Source organism: Helianthus annuus, chromosome 16, assembly GCF_002127325.2.
Source record: "Helianthus annuus cultivar XRQ/B chromosome 16, HanXRQr2.0-SUNRISE, whole genome shotgun sequence".
In the NCBI taxonomy this organism is placed as follows: Eukaryota; Viridiplantae; Streptophyta; class Magnoliopsida; order Asterales; family Asteraceae; genus Helianthus; species Helianthus annuus.
This window is the reverse complement of record NC_035448.2, coordinates 53,495,553-53,519,818: the sequence shown is the minus strand read 5'-3', so window position 1 is coordinate 53,519,818 and position 24,266 is coordinate 53,495,553. Positions and strand designations below refer to the sequence as shown.

Sequence of the window (24,266 nt, the reverse complement as noted above, 5' to 3'; positions counted from 1 at the left end):
CATACGAGTTATGTTTTCATTTGCACTTTTACAACTTTGTTTACACTTATATTCATACACATATTTTATTCATACTTAAACTTATGTTTATGCTTTTATACTTTCATTCATACTCATGATTCATAAATTCGTACCGTACGCGAGCGTAATCCGAGTGATTTGCTTACGTGGGTCCCATACATACTTAAGCATGGACTTGCTTATATACTATATTCTTATACGTACACATTCTTAATTTTAAATTATGTATACCCTGACTCGTACACGACTAGTACAAGCTATGCGGATCATGCGGCGATCAATATAATCGCGGGTGCACACGAGATTACAGTGATCGGCGTATGAGAACCATAGAGTGTACTACTGTGTATGGTAAAACACGGAACGTAACATGACACCGAATACGAAACGGACGTCACATGGTAAAAACATGGTGGATACGCCGCTGGTACTTCCTATATATAAGTGTTTTCATCATGTTACCAAACTTTCGTAAAACGTGCCATGAGAAAGTCGGTGTTTTACAGAACTTGTAGACCTAATACGAACTTTAAACAACTCACAAACGCATTTTATCCGATTATCCACGACGAGACCTCATCTTTAAAGCTACTTTTGTCTATCCGATATTTATGTTATTCTTTTCTCATAATCGTTATTAGATCAATCGTTCACCCTTATACCTCAATTATTCTCTGTTGTCTCAAACTCCAAAGCCTAAATTCTAAGCAATCCTCTCCTGTTTGCCATAACCCTTTCAAGTCTTCTTTCTAAATAAATTTCGGGACGAAATTTCCTAAAGGAGGGGAGACTGTAACGCCTCGTATTTCCGTAATTCCTTGTTTTTATAAAATTCGGGTTCGTTTCCTATTTGTAGAATCACAGTCGAAATCAGATCGCAAAACGGAACTAAAACGACGCATTTTTCGCGCTTTAACGAAACAACGAACGAACACAACTAATATCGATTTACGTAATTTACGTAATTTTTCAACTTTACATAATATACTATAATATTTCATGTCGATCGGTTGTGAAAACGAGCTCTAGAAACGCAATTGGGCCACTCAAAAACACTAGAAAGCAGTTAACGGGCCCTGGGCCCAACACAAAAAAAAACCCTAGCTATAAAAGCTCACCACTCACACTCACCACACATACACACACACGCCGCACACACACACACACATACCCTCTCGGTCCTCTCTCTCCCTCTTCGATTCCGGCTAAAGTCCGGCGAGACCACGACGGCCGGCCACCACCTACGGTGGTCCGGCGACGACGACTCACGGCGGGGGAAAGGTTTCCGGCGAGTTTTCACGGCGGACTTGGGGTGTACCCCCCCTAAATCGACCCTTCTGAGTACGTTTCCGGTGACGGTTTTCTCATCGGAACAACGGAAGTGTTGTTTTCATCTTTGGCAGCCACGTTGTTCGAGCCTCCTTCTCCGGTAAGCTCCTAACCTGGTCCTTCTCTTTCTTTTAGACCCCATTCTTCTCCGATTCGTGCTTTTGCAGGTACGACAGTGGAGATGGTCGGGTCTGGTTTAATCTTCGCTGGGAATCGGGGTGGTCGGCTCTGCCGACGGCACGGGGTACGGCCGACAACAGCAACCGCACCAGCGACGACGGCGGTGAAGGCGGTGGTTAGTTCCTATGTTTGGTTCTCGGGTCCGTTCGAGTCTCGGTTCAGTTTTTGACAAGCGATTCTGGTGCAGGTCAGTCTTGATTCAGGTTTTAGTTATGAGTTTGTTCGGTTCAGTCTCCGCTCAGTTTCTTTTAGTCAGATTTTGTTCGATTGTTGCAGGCTCGTTACAATGGTGGTGACTCCGACTCGAGTGGTGGTTTGGTTCAGTTTAGGTCTTGGTGTAACTCGGTTCGGTTCCGACTCGAGTTGACCGGTCGAAGCTGGCCAACAGTTGTGTCGAGTCATGTTCCGGTCCAGTTTTGATGTTCGGTTCAGTGTTATGGTTCAGTTTTGGTGTCTCGGGTCAAACTCGGTCGATTCTGGTCAACTATCGAGACGACACAAGCTTTGGTATAAAATAATGACTCGAATATTAATTTTAGTGTTCTTCATAATTATTTATTTATTTATTTTTATCGCGACACCAAACTTATTATAAATTGCATTTTTTACATAGAAATCTTATATTTGTAAATTGCGTTATCGAATTGTTTATTGAATTTTGAAAATAGATCGACAACTTGTGTTGTTGGGATCGTCCAAAAACAAAGGAAACTCTGCCTGTTTTTTTTTTTTTTTTTTGTAAAATCCCGTAAAACGAAACGTTTATTTTATTAGACGAAGCCCATCGGATTCAATTAAATTTTACAACAATAATTATAATTATAAACATAAACTTATTTATTTAGTCATTTATTTATTTTCATTCCTTTGATAATACTTCTATAATTATCTTAATGAGTTAATTTGGAAGTAGCACATAAACTATGTATACTCTATGCGAAAATATATAGATATCAACAAGTCATACTTTAGATTTCGCTCCTATCCTCCGTCATGATTCCTTTTACTCATGCACCATCGTTTGCCCATATAGGGTGACCTCGGTGTTCCATCCTCCTAAACTCGTCAACTCGTCGTACTTGGATAATCGGAAGAGACTTAGCAATATTGTGAGTATACTCGTATTCCCCCTTTTACTTTTATCACTTTTGGGGTGTAACATGTTTTATCTTATCAACAAACTTACACATGAACATTTTGCTTAAACACATGAACATCCCTATAACATGCTTGTATACGTGATGGCTTGATGCTTTAAACTTGGATTAATCTTATGTGTTGAATTTATCATTAACTTCGTACGAGCCAAACCGTGACATATGTAGCGCTATAGGATTAACGACCCGCCTCTTTATCTTCGGTAATGTCATGAGCATATTGCGTTTCCTTGGTTTGATATGTTAGACACATACCATATTTAAATGTTTATCTTGAATCACATGCTTGCTATGAGGAATTGTTTAAAACATATCTTTTGCTATGTATGTATCAAACTTGTATACTCGCCTTTGCTTTTGCATTGAATTATTTTAAACATGTTACAGGTTGATGAGGATGATGCTAAGAAAAGAAGTAGCGTTGATGCCTAGATACACATATAGACGTTAGGGTTTAATATGTTGTATCAATTTTGTTATGTTGTCCTGTTATTTTTGTTAAACTTGTTTTCTTTGAATTTCTTGTAATGTTGACAATTTATCTTATGAAATGAAATCGGATTATTTAAATACTTGTCACAATTATTAGCATTATGATGTCTCGAGCAATCTTCACACTTCGTCTCATCCCGATGTTTCCGCCATTGGTTGGGGTGTGACATATATGGTGTTACATATTGTTATACGAACCAACTGGGGTAGCCCAGTTGGCCAGTCCCACCCTTTCTCTCCCCAGAGACCCAGGTTCGACTCCAGGGATGGTCACCAGCCACCCACCTCTTCCACGGGGAAACGGATCGGCTCGGTATAGGGTATCAACCACCAGGTGGCTATGGGACTAGGCTAACCTGCGGAGTGTCACACTCCGGCGGTTGGGAGGACCGTGGAATATCCCCCCCCCCTACATATTGTTATACGGTGTTTATATGGTGTTATATAGTATTATATATAGTGTTATAATACACTTCGCACACTTTAGGCACTTTTTACACTATCCTTACCCTATATATGTATATATATATATATATATATATATATATATATATATATATATATATATATATATATATATATATATATATATATATATATATATATATATATATATATATAGGATTAGGATCAAGAGTGAACAACTTCTTGAGAGTGAACTGAGTGAACCAATCTTGACCCTTGATCATTTTTTAGATTAAAAGGGTAAGATTGACATTAGACAAATACTTTTAATTAAAATTCCTTAATTTTCTCCTCTCTTAACTCTCTCTCTCTCTCTCATCTTTAATTATTTCTCCATTACTTTAATTATAAAATATTGAAGGGCTAATGTTTTTTTTAATAAACTCTTATGTTCCATTTAAAATTAAATATTAAAACTAATTAAATTATGATTTTTAAACATATGTGTATACAGATCAGTATATACAAGACTTATACACTTGTGTATTATTACATCTTGTTTCCACATGTCGGTATAAACCAAATTTATACACTTGTGTATTATTTAAGTACATATGTGTATATAGGTCAGTATATACCAGACTTATACACCTGTGTATTATTCAAGTACATAGTGTATACAGGTTGATATATACGAGACTTATACACTTGTGTATTGTTATATATTGTTTTCACTACGCATCTTTTCATCAAACATTGATCTAATACATATACGTATAGAGAATGTAATTAAATATTATTAATCGTGTTCTAGATGGAACAATATTTGATAATGTTTGTATTTTTTTAATTATCAAATATTAAGTTAGGTAATTTGTGAGAGAAAAAAAGTGTAGAGAAAGTAATTAAATATTCTTTTAATTGGAAAGAGAAATCAGGAGAGATAAAAAAAATCAATTAATTAAATGAAGAGAGAAAAATACAATTATACCCTTATGTCTATTAAAATACATATAAGTTACAAAAGATAACTACAATCTTGCCATTAAAGAAAAAATCTAGATCTACAAAATCAATGGTCAGGATAAGTTCGTTTTGTTCACAAATACATTATTGTTCACTCATGAACCCTACCACACACACACACACACATATATATATATATATATATATATATATATATATATATATATATATATATATATATGACACAACCACTTTCTATACTCTTTATATTTTAAAAACACCACACACAGAATTTGGTTCCATGGATGTGAATGCTCTTATGCAAGGGCGTAGCTTTCAAGGGGCCGGGAGGGGTGCCCGACCTCCCGAACTTTTTGCCCAGTAGTGCGTTGATACGAAGGAGGATTAATATTCAAGATGATTTGTGTCCGTTGTGTGATACAGGTGGGGAATCTGTGATGCACTTGTTCACCGGATGTTTTTTTTGCGAGCGGTCTGTGGATGGCTGTGGGGCAGTGGTGTGGAGTTGGGCCGGTCTTGGCTTTTGATTTTAAGGATATTCTGGAAATTCAAGATTATGTGCAAGGTGGTAAATGGGCTAAAAAGATCATTAGAGGTATAGTGTATGTCTCCTGTTGGGTGATATGGAAATTAAGGAATGGGAAAGTGTTTCAAATTTCTAACCCAAAGATGATTGAAGCGGTTGCGTTGGTTAAGTCCTGGTCTTTCTTATGGTTAAAATATAGGTCGAAGTTTGGTAGTATTGAGTGGAAAGAATGGTCTCGTAATCCGTTGTATATGTTGTAAGTGGTTTTTGTGGCGGTCCTTGCTTTGAGGGCTGGCCCGTGCTTTTTTAATGAAATTTTCTGTTCAAAAAAAAATATAAATATATATATATATATTTACTACCAACATCTAAGAAAAATGTCTTCTATGTTCGGGTCGGGAGAGATATCAACATCCGATGAATATCTTCACGAAATCATTGGTTTCATAAGAGTGCACAAAGACGGCCACTGTGAAAGATTAGTTGGAAACACGAAGTTGCCAGCCGGAATCGATTCTTCAACCGGAGTCCAATCAAACGACGTCGTTATCTCACACGAAACCAACGTGTCCGCAAGAATTTACATTCCCAAAACCGCCACCCCAAACCGGAAACTGCCGGTTCTGATTTGCTTTCACGGCGGTGGTTTCGTAGTCGAATCCACCACCACTCCACTCTACCACCCTATGTAAGATTAAATATATTATGATTTAATATTTAATCTAGTAGCCATTATAATCATTTATATTATATGGATCAAAATATATAACAATCCTATTAAATAATTAGTTGGTAATTGTTGATGGGCCCAATTACCCTTATTAACTAATTGGGGTTTCCTCCTGGTGCTTATATAAGGAGAATTATGTGGAGGTTAAGGGGTTAGACAGTTTCACAATCAGACACCCTATTAGCCATAACATCATAATGTTCGACCTCCCTCTCCTACAGCCGATACCCTTTTCGGTTTTCTTAACCACCATCATTAGATTGCACCCTAAGGAGGAACCTGACCAAACTGACAACTATGTCAAACACTATTGCTGCATCTACATCTGGATTCTCTGCTGGCCTGTGCTGATGCAATCAAAGGTATGTTTTCATGTTTTCCTTCATGTATAAACAAAACTGAACCAACATGTGGTATCAGAGCATATGTTGATTAGTCAGTTCTGTTTTCGTATCCATAATTCTGGGATTGAAACTTGGAAAACGAATTTTTTGTAACTTTAAAACGGTGACAGCCGGTTTCGAGTCATGAAGATCGACTCGAGATCTCTGTTTTCGGGAAAAAGGATTAATTATATGTTCACTCGATTTCAACTGGGTTATGCTTTAACCGAAATCTGTTTAGAAAAGCTATTAAAATTCAGGTTTCGGGTTCCAGAATTTATGTTTTATGTTTTTTTAGGGTTCATCATGTTCTTAGGAAAATTCGAAAATTCTATTATGTTTTGGAATGTTTTAGGATTAATGAGTGTTTTTTCCATGTTTGATCCAATTTTATCTTTTAAGTTTATTCGAAAACTGTTATTAGATAAACAGTTATAAATTTTGAAATATGCTGATAAAATTAGATCATCTTAAAACAGGAAATAATATCTCATAATCCCTTAGAATTCGAATTTTCAGTTATGCTTTCACATTCACAGTTGTTAACAGGAAGCTTCGAGATCATCAGATTATGACTCGAGACCATAAGGTCTCGACTCGAAATCATCAGGTCCTTAAACCTTCACAACTCGAGACCAACAGATCTCGACTCGAGACTATAAGGTCTCAACTCGAAATCATAAGGGCTCAAAAGTCTATAACTCGAGACATAAGGTCTCGACTCGAGACCATAACGTCATTACTCGAGACAATAAGGTTGCGACTCGAGACCGTGGTTGCGACTCGAGACCTCATCATGACTAGAGATCTCATAAGATATAGTAGTCGAGACCATGGTTCCGACTCGAGACAACAAGGTTGCGACTCGAGACCTCATAACTAACTCGAGATCTCATAACTCAGTCGAAACCTGACTCGAAACCTCATTATTTTAGGCTGTTTAATGTGAACTAAGATTTAGTTCGGGGCTCCGCCCCGAACCCCGTGCGGGGGCACGCTGTTCCCCGCAAACCCCAGCGAACTCACCGCGGAGTTCGATCCGCGCTAACGGGTGGTTTGCTATTAAACAATTGGTTTTTGTAATTATTTAATTAATTAATGAGGATCAAATAATGTTTTACAAAACCAAAATGGCTTAACTTGAATGAGCTTCTGATGTATCACTTCTGGCCAAAGCTGATTTGATGCATCTACTTATCGTTCAAGTATTACGAAAGCTATGTTAAGTGTGCATCATAAGCATGAATGTTTTAATATCTGGCCAAAGCTGATTTAATTCCTTCATAGATGGCATACTTAACAAGTGCATAACTAAAGTGATTGTCTCAATTTCTGGCCAAAGCTGATTTGTTACAACCACTTTGCACACATGCTTAAATGATTACACTTCTGGCCAAAGCTGTTTTGTCTTCGTTTAAGTAGAACTTTAAGTAGTCTATTATTTTGATGTTAGTAATAGACATATCACAACCTCTTCACATAATGATCCTTATATTAATGATCCTCAATTAATTTTTGTGATCATTTTGTCTGTCTTATTCTTAGTACCCATAATTTTACTCACTATAATTTTCTTCTATAAATCTATATCTCATCCACTCTAATTCCTAAATCTAATATGTTTTGCTTAAAGTTTCTATAAGAATTAGCTCTTAAATTAAATCCTTGATTATCTCTTAAGACACGATAATCCTATTGCTCTCTTCTGATAAAGCACTACAGAAGAAAAGTAGAGCATGATGATTAGGATAAATCGAACATGATGTCTCTTATGATAATCAAGAACTCTGTAACATAAGTGCTGTCACTAAAAAGTTATTCCAGATTAAGTCTTTCCTAAGACTAATCTATTATTGTGGAATAATCACTAGAACTCCTAAGATGCATGCCTTGATTTAAAATTATATATTATAAAGCTAAGTGGTATATGTGAATACATAACAATGTACAATACCATGACCCATAAAGTTAAGGGCTTACGCATGGAAATAAGTACATTTTTCTAGTACATTACATACTAAGATTTTCACTTGTACAATTTGATGTCTTATATAAATCAACTATAACACTCAAAAATACCAAAGTATAATGAGTGTGTTGATAAGCAACATATGTACATATAAATAAATGTTTGAAACTGGAAAATAAGATGTTATTCACCTTACAACCACTAAAACTTTAAGAGAGGATTGTTCTAAGGTCCATAGACAAATTAAAAGTGCTAATCCCAACGTTAAGGTTCTTCAAGGGAAAAATCTCACTGCATAATTATGTCATTAGACTAGGCATAAGCAACGAGACTATCCATTATTCTAAAAGAACAGTTGGATAAATTAATTAGATAGTAACTTCCTAATGATATTTAAGTCTGATAATTTTTAATATTCCAATTAACACATGATTAGTTGACTCTAGTTCCATACGTTTCCTTACCAGAACTCGACAAATAACTAACACGAGAGTTAGTGACAAAATTAAATGTTAAGGCTATAAGAGCCATAATAAGCAGTCTTCAAACAACGCTTTTCGATACCTTATATATTCTGATTAATCAGAATATAGTATCATAATTAAGCAAAGATATGAAGATTGTGAGGTTTGCATAGTCAACATAAAGTCACACTTACCATAAACTCTCATTTTATTTGTTCTAAATATCTGGATAGAAACATTACTAAGATGAAACTAGATGATACCTTACTTTTCACAACTTTTGTCATCATGCAAATGAGAATTTGACAAAAGGAAAATGAGACTTATAAATTTCATCCATTAGAACCAAAATTCATGAGAAATCATAAGATGGTTAATGAGGATGATTTTTTCATCTAATCTCATTTTAAGTGATTTTAAATCATGACGTTAAAGCCCTAAAATATGACTTGGCTTAAGGAATAAGCATGGGTTCATCATAAGTCATTCATTGACATTCGTGGAACTTATTCCAAATGGAATATTCAGACATAATTCATTTATCATTTGAAAGACTATCAACTTGTATCTAAATTTTGTCGCATATGGCCCACGGTCTTAGAAGAACTCTATTCATATATGTAGTTAATCAGATTTCTATTAAATATGTCCCTAAAGTTTCTTCTGATATCTGGACATTAAAGAAATCAAATAAAGTCTAACGTATATGTGACAGGTTCCTACGTCACGTAGCTCATTGAAACTTCTCTTGTAGCATTCTAGAGATATCAAAGATCAGTGGGAGCTGATGACTGTCGTAAGGGTCATGCAAAAACCTAATTAAACTAAGTAGATAGCGTAAGTAGGGTATCGTATCCACGGGGAATATGTGGTTAGTGTTTAGCTAAATTATTTAATTAACTACTACTAATCTAGAATTGGGGGTTTTGATTTATTTGAAAGAAACTAAAAAAAAAAACTAAATACAAGAAAAGATATCAAATTTGTAAAACGTAACTTCCTCCAAACTTCAGGTTCTAGGTTTCACAAAACTCAGTTTACTCAGTTAATTGGCCATCACATAGACATGATGTTGGAAAGTTGGTTAATTTAACATGGTAATCAAAAATAGGTCTTTGTCATCAGATCTTTTATAATTTAATTAACCCTATTTACTAGCGTGAGTCAACCTACTCTATGTCACTCAACAAGTTACTAGGTTTTGTCATCAACCGAACAAGTTGTAAAGCAAGAACTCAAAACACATGCAAATAGTTCAAATAAACCAACACATCAATGTATTCATACAACTTTGTCAAGGTCAAAAATACATCCAAACCTGAGTATAAACTGCATAAAGTAAAAACCTAACTGAACCGTCCGCCTGGAGGAAGTCACAAAAAGCCTAGCTGCTCATGATTGTCTTCACAACTTCGGTTGTCATCCCGACTTGATCAAACGTGCACAAGTGGTTTGAGAGATGTGTAGAAAATAATGTTCAATTCGTCCCTCGATGTATAACAGCTGTTTGCGGCCGCTCCGAATAGAATCCCCCCTCCACCTTCTCAATTGTCGTTTTCTTCATTTGTTTCTCGATGAACAAGCCCAAAATTCAGCCCAAGTAAAATATCATGTGTCTGTGTCCAACCCTTCTGTTAACTTGACTATTTTTTTCTCACAAGCCCACATTTTTTAATTTTATAATATCCATTTAATTCCTCAATTTTGACTTTCGACATATACCTGCAACATATCAAAAGAATACATGAATCACATGTGATTTAATTTAGTTATTACATATAATAAAAAGAAAATATATCTTAAACTATAATTATACGGCTTTTAATCTTGGTCGTTGATTTTTAATATTTTTTTATCTCTAATTTAATCGTTTTAGCTCGTTTTCTTTTCAACCCGCATGACATTAAAACTACATCAACAACCATATTATATACCATTATCAATGCATTTTAACCATAACTAATATTAAATAAAGTGTTCCTAAAATGCACCGATCAAATCCCCACACTTATCTTTTTTCGTCCCGAAAAAAATAATTTGCAATGGAATCACAATCAGAAACATTGGCACTTAATAAATTCAATTAATTTATTAACAAATCAAATCACACGTTAACCAAGATTGCGGGTATACGGTCCACTTAAACCCAACCGCCAGCTTCCAAGCCCTTATTCACGATTCATTTAAGTTCAAATAATTATAGTTATCTATGGATCTCACACTCAAAAGACTACAACTCCACCTAATCCCGTTTCAAGCTTATGAGATTAAAAGATATATATAATCTACCATCTTATATAAAAAACCCTTATATTATTCCGATTAAATTTATGATGGATAGATGGATGATATTGCGAGCTTTACATGCTTTTGTATACGATCAGTTTAGCGGACATACACCACACGAGTCACCATCCCCATGGTTAATGCCATAAACTTCACATATTTTTTTATAACTCCACCTAGAGGGTATGTACCGCATGAGTCGCTATCCCCGCGGCAATAACATAGGCTTCGTTTTTCCTTTTTTTTCTACATGTGCTCAAATGAATGGATGGAATATTTTTTTCGAGCGCCACACTGTTTCAGATTTGTTTTCACAAAAAGAAACAGGTGTGCAATTTAATCGGAAAAACTTATAAGTTTTTTACTTATGACGTACCTCTTATACTCTCCACAGTTTCAGTTTTGTCACAGCTCCTAAGGCGAGAACCCACAAGACTCCTAATTTAAGTTATTTTCTATCGATCCTAAGGAACCTTTCAACCGGCTGGGCCTACCCACATATCCTAAGTTAGACGTGTGACCGACCGTTCGTTATCTCATATATATAGTAATCGAAAAGCCAATGATTCGATTATAACTATCATTTTCCATTTTGTGCAAAAACTTTCTCGAGACATTTTCTATTTTTTCAATTTTTTTTATATTTGATTTTTTCAAGTTTTTTTTTCTTTTTTTTTTACGACACTACTAGACACTAGTCTCCCCTCCCCACACTTAATTCCTACATTGTCCTCACTGGAGCGAGAAACTACTGACCAAACAAACTGAAAATAAAAATACAACAACAAATGGAACAGACTCCCCTGATTTGACGCGGTTGAATCCTTTGAGCCTCGTTCCACCGCAACCGTATAGCATTTCGTTCGCGGCTGCTTCAACTCGGGACGCTTGTCTTGACATAACTCGAATCACTTTCGTCCAAATGGAGATTGAGTATGGACAAAAGCGATCGACACCTGCAAAACAAATCACACAAGCTCCCAAAAACAAGTTAAACGGTTAATAACAAAGAGAAACGAGTGAAAACAGGTTCAACGAGCGACCAAACCTCCTCCGACTTCCCCACACTTGTCCGGTTCGAACACAAAAACACAAAAAAAAAAAAGATGAAATAAAAACAAAACCTGGGTTGCCTCCCGGTCAGCGCTAAGTTTTTGTTAAGGTCTTCAGCCGGACCATACCCGGGTTGTCGGTTATGGTGGTCTCGTAGGATGCTTCCTTCCTTCAGCTCCTGAGTTTGTTCTATTCTCACCATCAGTTTCTTCCCATACCTGATCATACCATTTACAGGCTTCTCTGTAACAATCGAACTCAAGAACTTCCTTAGCATTTTTCCTTTTCCTTTTCTTTGACTTCTTCTTTGTTCTATCTTCAAGTACCCTGTCAGTCATAAAACATTCTTTCTTCTCTGTTTGATTCTCCTTTTCAGGAGATCCACAATTATCAGTTTTGTGATTAGGTGAACTAGAAAACAACTTTAAACTCATTTTCGTATCCCCAAACCTCATTCTGACCGTTCCCTCAGCACAATTGATAATAGCCTTTGTTGTAGCTAAGAACGGTCTGCCTAGAATAATAGTTGGTTGTGCATTCTTAGCATAATCGAGCACTAGGAAATCCACGGGATAATAGAATTCACCAACTTTTACAATCACATTCTTTATAATCCCCCTAAGACCTATAGGAGTTTGATCAGCCAACACCACTGTGGTTTTAACTTTTTGTAGTGACCCAAAATCATACTGATCATATAAACTCCCTGGTAAAATACTCACACAAGACCCAAGATCTAACAAAGCCATGTCTAATTTAACGTCACCAATTTGTATTGAAATAACAGGAGTTCCTGGATCTTGAGTTTTCGGGGGAGAGGTACCCATCAAAACAGCGTTCACACTAGCAGTTAGATTAAGTTGTTTAGGAAATTTGTGACGTCGTTTATGGTTACTTAATTCTTCTAAACACTCAACATGATCAGGGCTCTCTTTAATTTGTTTAAGAAACGGTTTATTTATTTTTATTTTTTCAAGACTTTCCCACCTTTCACCCCTAGGTGGTGCCCGTTTACTTAAATTTTCGTTTGCGACTAAAGCTTCTGGAAATGGAACTTTTACTTTAAAATTACCAATTTCAGAAAACTTGCCATTTGAACCATTTATAGATTTTGTAAAACTTTTAATTTCCTGATCATGTTCATTCTTACACTCAGACCCATTTATCTCATCTGCCACACCCTTAACACCCTGGGGTGAATGAGTTTCAACAATAGAAATTTCAGAAAAAGAAGGAGTACTTACCTCATCTATGTGGGCACTCGTGTGGGAAGAATTGTGAGATGTATTTTCATGGAAATCAGTAAGAAGCTGATCTTGATTTCTTCTGATGATAGCCACTTCTTCAACTAAATGTCCAACCTGCTGTGACAACGCCTTGACCTCCCTATCTCTGACCTCATTGCTTTTCTGAATATCTTTCAAAAACTCCATGATGGTGTCAAACTTTTCATTAATGGAGTTATCATCCGACTCATGTTGACCCGCTTGCTCATTCTCTTGAGTCTGCCAGTTGCTTTCATAGTTATCTTGATCTCTTGAGTCTGCCACTTCCTTCACCTCAATCACCAACTGAGCAACTTGCTTGTCTAATGCTTGATATGCCTTAGCTCGTAACTCTAGATCCTTCTTCATTTGTTTCAACATTTCCATTATCTCATCATTCGGACCTTCAGCTGGAACACTCGATCTTCCATAACTATTCTGTTGAGCATTATTAAACCTTTGCTCACCCAAACTGACTCTATTCTGACCTCTTTGAATAAACTGTTGCGGTGGAGGCGCAAAATCATTATACCCATCACATCCAAACTGATCATAATACCCATCCACTTCACCTACATCATATCTAGCATATCGGTTTTGAGTCGGTGATTGTCTGTTTTGAAAATTCATTTGTTGATGCATTGGTCGGTTATGTTGCGAGAAATCAACACCCTCAAATTCATTAAACTCGGGCTGATAAGTTCGATCCATGCTTCAAAGACCTGCACAAGCACAAACAAAACACCCGAGCGTAATATCGAACTAACAAAAATAATAAGAAAAAAAAATATTTTTGGGTTTTTGAGAATTTTTTTTAAAGCAAGAACAACTAACTACTAACTAATTAACTAAAAAAAACACTAAGCGCACTAATTCCCCGGCAACGGCGCCATTTTGATGACTGTCGTAAGGGTCATGCAAAAACCTAATTAAACTAAGTAGATAGCGTAAGTAGGGTATCGTATCCACGGGGAATATGTGGTTAGTGTTTAGCTAAATTATTTAATTAACTACTACTAATCTAGAATTGGGGGTTTTGATTTATTTGAAAGAAACTAAAAAAAAAAACTAAATACAAGAAAAGATATCAGATTTGTAAAACGTAACTTCCTCCAAACTTCAGGTTCTAGGTTTCACAAAACTCAGTTTACTCAGTTAATTGGCCATCACATAGACATGATGTTGGAAAGTTGGTTAATTTAACATGGTAATCAAAAATAGGTCTTTGTCATCAGATCTTTTATAATTTAATTAACCCTATTTACTAGCGTGAGTCAACCTACTCTATGTCACTCAACAAGTTACTAGGTTTTGTCATCAACCGAACAAGTTGTAAAGCAAGAACTCAAAACACATGCAAATAGTTCAAATAAACCAACACATCAATGTATTCATACAACTTTGTCAAGGTCAAAAATACATCCAAACCTGAGTATAAACTGCATAAAGTAAAAACCTAACTGAACCGTCCGCCTGGAGGAAGTCACAAAAAGCCTAGCTGCTCATGATTGTCTTCACAACTTCGGTTGTCATCCCGACTTGATCAAACGTGCACAAGTGGTTTGAGAGATGTGTAGAAAATAATGTTCAATTCGTCCCTCGATGTATAACAGCTGTTTGCGGCCGCTCCGAATAGAATCCCCCCTCCACCTTCTCAATTGTCGTTTTCTTCATTTGTTTCTCGATGAACAAGCCCAAAATTCAGCCCAAGTAAAATATCATGTGTCTGTGTCCAACCCTTCTGTTAACTTGACTATTTTTTTCTCACAAGCCCACATTTTTTAATTTTATAATATCCATTTAATTCCTCAATTTTGACTTTCGACATATACCTGCAACATATCAAAAGAATACATGAATCACATGTGATTTAATTTAGTTATTACATATAATAAAAAGAAAATATATCTTAAACTATAATTATACGGCTTTTAATCTTGGTCGTTGATTTTTAATATTTTTTTTATCTCTAATTTAATTGTTTTAGCTCGTTTTCTTTTCAACCCGCATGACATTAAAACTACATCAACAACCATATTATATACCATTATCAATGCATTTTAACCATAACTAATATTAAATAAAGTATTCCTAAAATGCACCGATCAGGAGCATTAAGTGTCTTAATAATAACTTGCAATAGTTGCAAGAGGTGGGGGAGTGAAAATTTTACATTACCTAAATTTGCACCTCTTGTACAAGACACCGCTCCATCATGACACTGTTCCATCAATACTTGTCTCCTTAAAATCTAATGCTACTCTTACAAAAGTTTCATTGTTGCGTAATTGTGGGCACACTTAGATTTCTTACCTAAACTAACATAATCCTCAACAAGAGAAACTACAACGACTAAGGTCATTAATTTGTTTTCTCTATTAGAATTTGTTGGTCGTTAAATATTGACCCTAAGCATGCTGAGTTCCTAAAGATTTCTAAGGTCAGTAGGAGCAGTCAAAGTCCTTATCATGACTTGCAAGGAATACAAGAGGCGGGGGGAAGAGTGTCATTAAATTTCACTCCGAATTTAACTCCGATTACACCTCTTGTACACCATACTGCACCAAATCTTACAAACTTAGAATCCTGAAAATGATAGCAATCTAACCAAGAGCTAATCCATAAAACTGAAACTTCTAATGAACTAAATAATCAACTCAGGAGATCATCTAGGTTTAAAAGCCTACTAACTTTGATGATTACATAACCTCCCTAATGAAGTTGAAATGGATTTTGGAAATGTTTAATGATCCTATCTCTTAAAATCAAGCCATTAGCGTAAATCAATCATCTGAATGGAATAAAACAGTTTTCTAGTAAAACTGATTTTATGTGTTCGTATAACGTTTGGGATTTGATTTAATTACCTAAGAGTGTTCATAAATAAATCAAATCCTAATATAAGCGTTAAGACACAAAGACGCATGATTGGTTGTCAAAGGTTGTATTTAGGAAGAGATAAATTATTAAAGAATCTTTATTACATATCTAACAAAAGATTTCTTTGAGGATCATCACTGTTCTAGTAGCTTATAATAGTTTTAAGCTACATTAGATGAACATTAAAAACGATTTTCCCTAATAAATGGCTGACACATTTACATGTTCATTAGATAACAACCTAAAGTTTCAAACTGAAGGTTAAAGAACACTTTATTTGTAAGCCAATAATATCCATGTATGGGTTAATGCAAACATTATAATGTGATGAAAAGCTAACGTAATTATTTTCATCAAGAATCAACTGGATTAGTGAACCTACCTCAAAATGAGTGGGAGCAACTAAGATAAACTTGTCTATATAGATGATATTCTCTTGACAAGTATATGTTACATAAGTCAAAGCATTGTTAACACAAACTTTGATATAATAGATCTTAGAGATGTCTCTTATGTAATAGATATCATAACGTACCGAGATAGACCCAATGGGACAATAGTTTCGTTCTATAAGTTTAACATTAAATGGGTCCTTACATATGTAACAAACAATACTGCTCTTCTTTAAGAGGATAATAGGATAAATGATATTATTTATTTATGCTTCATTAATTGGAAGCCTTATGTAAGTTTAAGTTTATACTCGTTTAGATATTACTCACATTGCAACACACTAGATATGTCTAGATTAATGTGTAGCATCTAATGGAGTATTACAATATCTTTAAAAGAAACGAGAGACTGCAATTTAAAGAAGAAGTGAGAATTAAAACCGGTTTATTACTCTAACTTTGAGATATTCAAAGATTATAAAATGTAATTTCGGGTATATCCTTATGTCAGCAGACAAAACTATCTCATGGAGGAGTCATAATGCACTGATATCAACAACCTAAGTTATAACGACATAATATAGTCACTAAATGTTGTTGGAAATTTATCAGTGGACTCATAAGTTTATTAACTCTATATAATGTTTTGAAGAATTAGTGTGATAAAGTCAGCTACCATGACTCCTTGAACAGTAACAGTTCAAGAGGTGCTGCATTAAATTTCGATACGCAATTAATTATTCGTTTATGAACGAATTGAGGAAACTAAGTTTTGTATCGAATACATTCATGATATGCTTAAGGATCCTATAACTGAAGGGCTATTACCCATAAGTCTTATTAAGAGAGCTCATAGACGGGTATTAATTAATAGTCGTGCACAATTGCATATCGTACTATGAATGACTAAGTATTAGTTAATTTTCCTCATCAGTTTGATTTTGTATGTCTCTAAGAATAGGTCAAGCTAGCATAATGGCATATAGACAAATATAGTTACAAATCAAACAAAGGGCTTATGCGTATTTTGATCATAACGATTAGGTTTTAAATTAAGGCTATAGTATGATAAATGGGGGTCCTGAGTCGCATAATGATTCAACGGCTGTATTTCTCTGCTATAGTACTTGTTTAAGGCTAAAATGAGTGTTAATTCCTCATCAGGCTTATCTAATACTCATAGTAAATGATTACTCGGCTAAGTGGGAGAATGTAAGATTAAATATATTATGATTTAATATTTAATCTAGTAGCCATTATAATCATTTATATTATATGGATCAAAATATATAACAATCCTATTAAATAATTAGTTGGTAATTGTTGATGGGCCCAATTACCCTTATTAACTAATTGGGGTTTCCTCCTGGGTGCTTATATAAGGAGAATTATGTGGAGGTTAAGGGGTTAGACAGTTTCACAATCAGACACCCTATTAGCCATAACATCATAATGTTCGACCTCCCTCTCCTACAGCCGATACCCTTTTCGGTTTTCTTAACCACCATCATTAGATTGCACCCTAAGGAGGAACCTGACCAAACTGACAACTATGTCAAACACTATTGCTGCATCTACATCTGGATTCTCTGCTGGCCTGTGCTGATGCAATCAAAGGTATGTTTTCATGTTTTCCTTCATGTATAAACAGAACTGAACCAACACCCTACACTCAACCATCTGACGGAGAAGTCAAACGTTATCACGGTTTCTGTTGACTACAGGCTGGGCCCGGAGTATCCACTTCCAATCGGGTACACCGACTCTTGGGAAGCGATCCAGTGGGTCGCTTCCCATGGTACAGGACATGATCCTGACCCGTGGTTGAACAAATTTGCTAATCTCCGTAAGGTGTTTTTCGCAGGAGATAGTGCCGGGGCGAATATCGCCCACAATATGGCAATCCGGTTCGGGTCTTACCCGATAGCTGGATTAAACCTAGAGGTTGTTATTCTGCTTCACCCGTATTTTGGAGGAGTCAACCCGATTGGATCCGAACTTGGGAAACATAAGCAGTTGAAAGCGTATACGGATCAGTTTTGGAATTTGGCGAATCCGTTAGGGAGGGGGTTGGATGACCCGATGTTTAACCCGGAAAAGGACCCGAATCTTTCGGGTTTAGGGTGCTCCAAGATCCTTGTAGCTGTTGCGGAGAAAGATAGTTTTAGAGATAGGGGTTTGTATTACAAAGAATTGATGGAAAAAAGTGGTTGGCTAGGAAAACTAGAGATGATAGAGTCAAAAGAAAAGGATCATGTGTTCTTTCTGTTTGATCATATTTCTCAGAATGCTTGTACTTTGTACAACAGAATCTGTACCTTCATCAACCATCAGTCTCGTGTTTGAATGTTTGGTTGGGCAATGCCTTAATTAATGAACCATCAATATATATGTTTGCTAATATTTATTTGTTTACATATACTAGGCTATCACCCGGGAACATCCCGGGTTAGGAAAATTTAATTTTCAATAATAAAAAGTACATAAACAACATTTTCAAACTCATTAGTATCTTCTTTCCCTTCCCACAATAATTTATTTGTTCTGTTTCATCAGTATCCTAACTTTCTCTCCATGTGTATTAATGGTTTTCGTGTAAAGCTAATAACCTTTTAATTGTTAATGAGATCTCAGTATGAAAATGTTTCGTAAACCCATACAAAATTTTTAAGACGTAAAAAACATAAAAACTAATTTTCAATTCTTAGATATACGAAGCTCAATCTCTTTCTTGCTAACTTTCTCTAAATCCTTGACGTTACTTGTTTAAACACCAATGCTTTAGAATCTCTATTTTTTAAAAGCAAAATTCTTTCCAATCAACTTGTTTAAACACCCATGCTTTAGCACCTCTATTTTTTACAATCAGTTCTCTTGGATCGATCCCCCCTCTTCCCCGATACCCTCGACCTACCTGCCTGGTACACTGATACACACATGCAGACTAATCTTGAAATTAAGACTTCAGGATAGCACATTTATTACTTCCCTTCCAAATCATTGAGAGACTCGAGTTGAACCGATGCTTGGAAGCCAACCACTTTAAACGACATGTATGCTAAAAGGTCAAAACCTTACATCTTTCTTTCTCAATCTGTTCCTTGATCCAGAAGTATTTGTTTCTCAATTCATCTTGCATCCACTCAATTCTTCATCTTATAAATTAATGTGTCAAATCAATATATATGTTCAGTTGGGACATAAGTATGCATACATATAGACTTCGAAAACCCTCATATTTTGCCTTTCTAAAAAAAAGAGAAGAATTAGACTTCGCAAAGTCAAAAGAGTAATATTATAAACAAAGTAATAGTGAAAATTAATATAGAAATGTGGACAAAAAAATTTTCATGTCAACCATGTACCAAAAGGTTACCTGTCATGACCCATATTCTTATTTTATTAAAACTCCCAGCATCAAAACTTAAAAGGATACTTGTTTAAATGGATATATTTGTAATCGTCATATTCAATATCTAGATTTTCATTAACATGAATAGGTTGTTTGATGTATTTGAAATACACTTCAAGCAAATTTCTCCCCTTAAGCTAATTGTTTTTTATTTGCATATTTGACCCGTAAACGATACAACATAACCTGAAATAACCGATTCAATATGCATATGTGAATGGGTCGATATTGAAAACTCTACATAGATAGGATATACCTGACGCTTATAAATCTTTTTCTTCCATGGTGCCATGTGCCATTACACAGTATGCAAAGACAGGTGTTGTTTGTCCAAATCTGCAATTGCGGAAAAAAGAAAACTTTTTTATAAACTCGAAAATTTTCTACTTTGAAAGTAGATTTTGATTCCATTAAACCTCCAAACCCAATAAATAGCATGAAAATCGTACGAATATTGAATGGGTTGTACCAAGGAAGGCTTCAATAATCTTTTTCATCTTAAAAAAGTAACTTCCTACCAACTTGTGTATATATATATATATATATTGTTTTTGTTGTCTTTTTTCCTTTTAAAAAAAACGATAAGTTTAACCTGTAATACCATATCAAAAATGACCCTTTTACTCCTCTGTTAACAATGGCTCACTACCATATTAGAACGCCTTGCTATCTACCCATCTCCATAACTATACAAGAAGTTATAGTTTAGTTATATTGTAAAATATAAATTTTGAACCATATATTTTTAAAATCCCCATGTCAAGTAGATATAACATGTTCCCTCTCCTACACATATAGCTTTCCAAATTAAGGGAATAAAATCATATTACTCAAAACATATGACGATTGATTAGGTTAATTGTATATAACAAATGATCATTTTGAAAGATGTAAATATAAAAGTTGAATTTGTATAAGGAACCTTATTACACGATACCACAAGATGCACTTTGTTCCTAATACTAACGATAATAAAATACTAATATTGTGCATAACATTAAATGACTTGACTTGAGTATCCTTTTCTTTCACTCGTAATCTATTCTTGAAACTTTTCAAATGTTCTCCAAATATTTATCTAGTGATTGTAAGTGATTTAGTTTGTGGGCTGATAAGCTACTTTTCTTAATCTCAATTTCCAGCCCAGATTAGGTAAATTTTATATTCCAGCTGCTACATCAAATGACTTTTCATTTAACTTCAATTGCAAGACAAATCAAGCCTAAACTAAGCTCATATCTTTAAAAAAAAAAGTCATGTATTATATATAATAATAGATGGTAAATATTTTAAATATAATTAACAAAAAGATGGTTTAATGTGTTACCTCAATGATGAATCCAGAAACAATAGGTTGCTTTTGTTAACTCGTACCACACAGCTTATGGTTGTATTAGCTTACGCATTTGTCCAATTTTCCAGTTTCAATTTGTACATTGAAAAAATCACGAGCTGGAATAGAACCAGGTTGCTGGGGTTTGACTCTTCATGGATAAAACATGCTTCCACACAAACCATTCCGGCTCGTCCATTTCCACATGCATTAAAAAGTATTGTTTTAGACCCGAGCATGTGTTGACCCATTACCCAAACCACTCCACCTGTTCACGAAACCAAATGCACACTACAATTCAAACTGATTATTGTGATTTCAAGTCTCAACAATTTGATACGGAGTTTGAGAACCGGAATTCTTCTTGTAAAAAAAAACAGAACTAACCTCACGACCACCATTATCACGCCATATACATCTGATCTTTTTAGTGAATTCGTGTGTAAAATATTTTTTTGGTAGTTCTTCTAATGGGGATATCGCCATCTGGGCAGAATTCATTTGTTTCTACCCATAGTTGAATTCTCACATATATTTCATAACTTGAGTTATGCTCTTGTGTCCTCTCAGATTGTAATTCCTGTTATTTAACAAAAATAAAACTAATAGAAATAAATAAATAAATCCCTTAATGTTCTTGAAATCAATAAAGTTCGCATACCCTCGAAATTGCAATCAATGATACATACAAGCCTAAGAACGACAACGTCTATTAAGAATAAAACTCTAGAAAACAACAATCCAGTAGCGATTGTAAATAATGTATCCAAAATCAATTGAAATAAACTGTCCATCAAAAGATACGCTTATAATTATCATTCTTTCGTGTTGATGATCACAAAATAGTGAAGGTCATAACAAATTGGAAATCGGAATGAAAACCTTAGGCAAAAAAAGATTTGACCTGAAGCTTGTTTCCCTCCACACGACCAAAAGTGAGTTTATAGCATTCTGGCGGTACCGAAACAACGATTAACTGTGAAGAGTGCAACATAAATTAGTAAAATGAAACCAAAACTGGAATGAAGAAAAACGTCAAACTTGCTATTATATGTTTAAAGTATAACAAATTTATGTGTGTACACTTTAAGATCAGCTTCACCGGGCCAGAAGAATACCCGATAGCCGAAGAGTCCTGAGTCGCTAAAGATTCTGAAGAAGCTTTCATCTCCTTCCTTTCTAGTTGTTCCCCAAAACTAAAAGCATTTCATCATTATCTTCCTCAAACTCCCAGTCAACTTATTTTATATCTATCAAACCACTCTTTGATTTTCATCAGCCTCCCTACATCTGTAATCTTTTCAAAAATCAAACACAAATTACCATCAATCTAAATCCAAACACCCCTCTAATGGCAATCCAGATTCTACATTTCTATGTCATATGCAGTCAATGAAGAACCTAATTCTCATTTCAAACAAAAACCCACAAATCTTGAACTCAAATTTAAACCAATTTCACAGGGAAAAAAATCAAAACTTTCTTATCCCAATTTATATATGACAATAATTAAAGCTTATAAAGCAAAAAAAAAGGAGACATATATTTAGGTTATAAAAGTGGAAGAAGAAAGTTGGTAAAAGAATAGTAATTCGAGGGGTATAATATCCATGAAAAAATGAAGGAGCTCGATCCATCCATATCCAGTTCATTGGGTATTTGCTTCTAAGTAGAGCCATAAACATAATCAGTCAATAATACATCTATTAGCGATAAATAAGAAAGAAATTGACGTACCTGCGACTTTAAAGAGGTCTCCATGGAAACCCTCAAGGCTGATTACATTTGAAATTTCTTTCTAAAAGCTTGAGTAACCAATGGGCCACATTACTAAAAGCAAGTGATTAATTCCAGTTTCTGATGTATTACAATCAAAAGAAACAAAATGAATTAGAAGAATATTGATTAAAACACTAATTCAAGAACTCCTAACAAAATTGATTGCATATTTAACTTCAAATTGTCTTTGTAGTACAACCCATCAAATGTGAATACGAATGTCAACAAACATTAATGAAACATATGTAAAAAAAAAGAAAAAAAAGAATTACCTATAAAACTCTTCGACGGTGGTGGCTGAGATTGGTAGTGACACGGTGAATGGAGAAGTGGACTCTAAAACCGAGATCACCATAATGGAACCTCAGAATGGGAAAAGCGTTTATGGTTGTTTGTTGCCTGAGCAGATTGCATTAGAGAGGTCAACAATGGATGAACAACGGTTTCTCCGATAGACGGTTTCTCCGATAGATGATCGGTTAAAACTATCCGCAGACACTACTATCCAGCAAGCAGAAGAAAAACAATCAAATAATATATTTTTTGATAAAAAAAGCTGATTCTAGGGTGAAGATAATGTTCAAGAAAATCGTCTTACAGGTCGATTTCATGTCAAGGAAGGTGGTCATGTGGATTAATACCATATTCGTGAAGATGGTCCTACAAGTCATGACCATATTCAAGAAGATGTTCAGTTAAACCTTCCGAAGAACTTGCTATCCAATAAGAAAAGTACAACCTTGCAGGAACAAAAAAATTAAGCTTACATCACAGCATCCGAGTGGATCACCCCTTGCAGCATCAAATCCAGCTGAAATGATTGTAAAATCATGAGCAAACTCACGAGCTGCAATCAAGTGAATTCCAAAAGTGAGTACATGAATACACATCCCAAAAGCAATAATATATTAGATATATAAACAGAAATAACCTATTGGAAGCACGATATGCTCAAATGCAAAAATATAATCGTTATCTCTGACTCCACCCCGACTCCATGGAATGTTTACATAGTACCCTTCTCCAACCATGGAACCAAACTGCCAAAAAACGTAACACTCGCTGTTATTAGATAACATGAAAATATTCAAGTAAAATTATATCGTTGGAAAAAGCACACAAAAACAAACCTCATGGACTGCACCAGTACCAGGATAAAATTTTCCACCTTCATGTCTATGTAAAGATACATACAAAACCAGTAACAAATCAATATAATTGGA

The 24,266-nt window shown here is 35.0% G+C and overlaps 1 protein-coding gene and 3 long non-coding RNA genes across 6 annotated transcripts; 2 read left to right on the top strand and 2 right to left on the bottom strand.

Moving 5' to 3' along the window:
* Positions 1–1,149: 1,149 nt before the first annotated feature.
* LOC110922853 lies at positions 1,150–5,431 on the top strand. Of its 2 annotated transcripts, none has more exons than XR_002583531.2 (4): positions 1,150–1,717; positions 1,807–2,037; positions 2,564–2,639; positions 4,995–5,431. It is a non-coding gene; the product is annotated as an uncharacterized LOC110922853 (long non-coding RNA). The 2 variants fall into 2 exon arrangements; XR_002583532.2 differs by lacking the exon at positions 4,995–5,431 and adding an exon at positions 3,075–3,260.
* A 24-nt stretch (positions 5,432–5,455) lies between these two features.
* Positions 5,456–18,894, top strand: LOC110924573 (probable carboxylesterase 2). Its single transcript, XM_022168569.2, has 2 exons — positions 5,456–5,780; positions 18,185–18,894. The coding sequence occupies exons 1-2, from the start codon at positions 5,475–5,477 to the stop codon at positions 18,863–18,865; spliced, it is 987 nt and encodes a 328-aa protein (XP_022024261.1). The 5' UTR covers positions 5,456–5,474; the 3' UTR covers positions 18,866–18,894.
* A 1,089-nt stretch (positions 18,895–19,983) lies between these two features.
* Positions 19,984–23,556, bottom strand: LOC110925865. 2 transcript variants are annotated; one of them, XR_002584819.2, is made up of 7 exons: positions 23,316–23,556; positions 23,002–23,121; positions 22,383–22,561; positions 22,169–22,240; positions 21,652–21,844; positions 21,259–21,532; positions 19,984–20,267 (listed from the first exon to the last, which is right to left on the bottom strand). It is a non-coding gene; the product is annotated as an uncharacterized LOC110925865 (long non-coding RNA). The 2 variants fall into 2 exon arrangements; XR_002584818.2 differs by lacking the exons at positions 19,984–20,267; positions 21,259–21,532; positions 21,652–21,844; positions 22,169–22,240; positions 22,383–22,561 and adding an exon at positions 22,810–22,929 and having other exon boundaries at positions 23,316–23,552.
* A 267-nt stretch (positions 23,557–23,823) lies between these two features.
* Positions 23,824–24,243, bottom strand: LOC118488295. The gene is made up of 3 exons (XR_004884170.1): positions 24,174–24,243; positions 23,975–24,083; positions 23,824–23,890 (listed from the first exon to the last, which is right to left on the bottom strand). It is a non-coding gene; the product is annotated as an uncharacterized LOC118488295 (long non-coding RNA).
* Between the last annotated feature and the right edge of the window lie 23 nt (positions 24,244–24,266).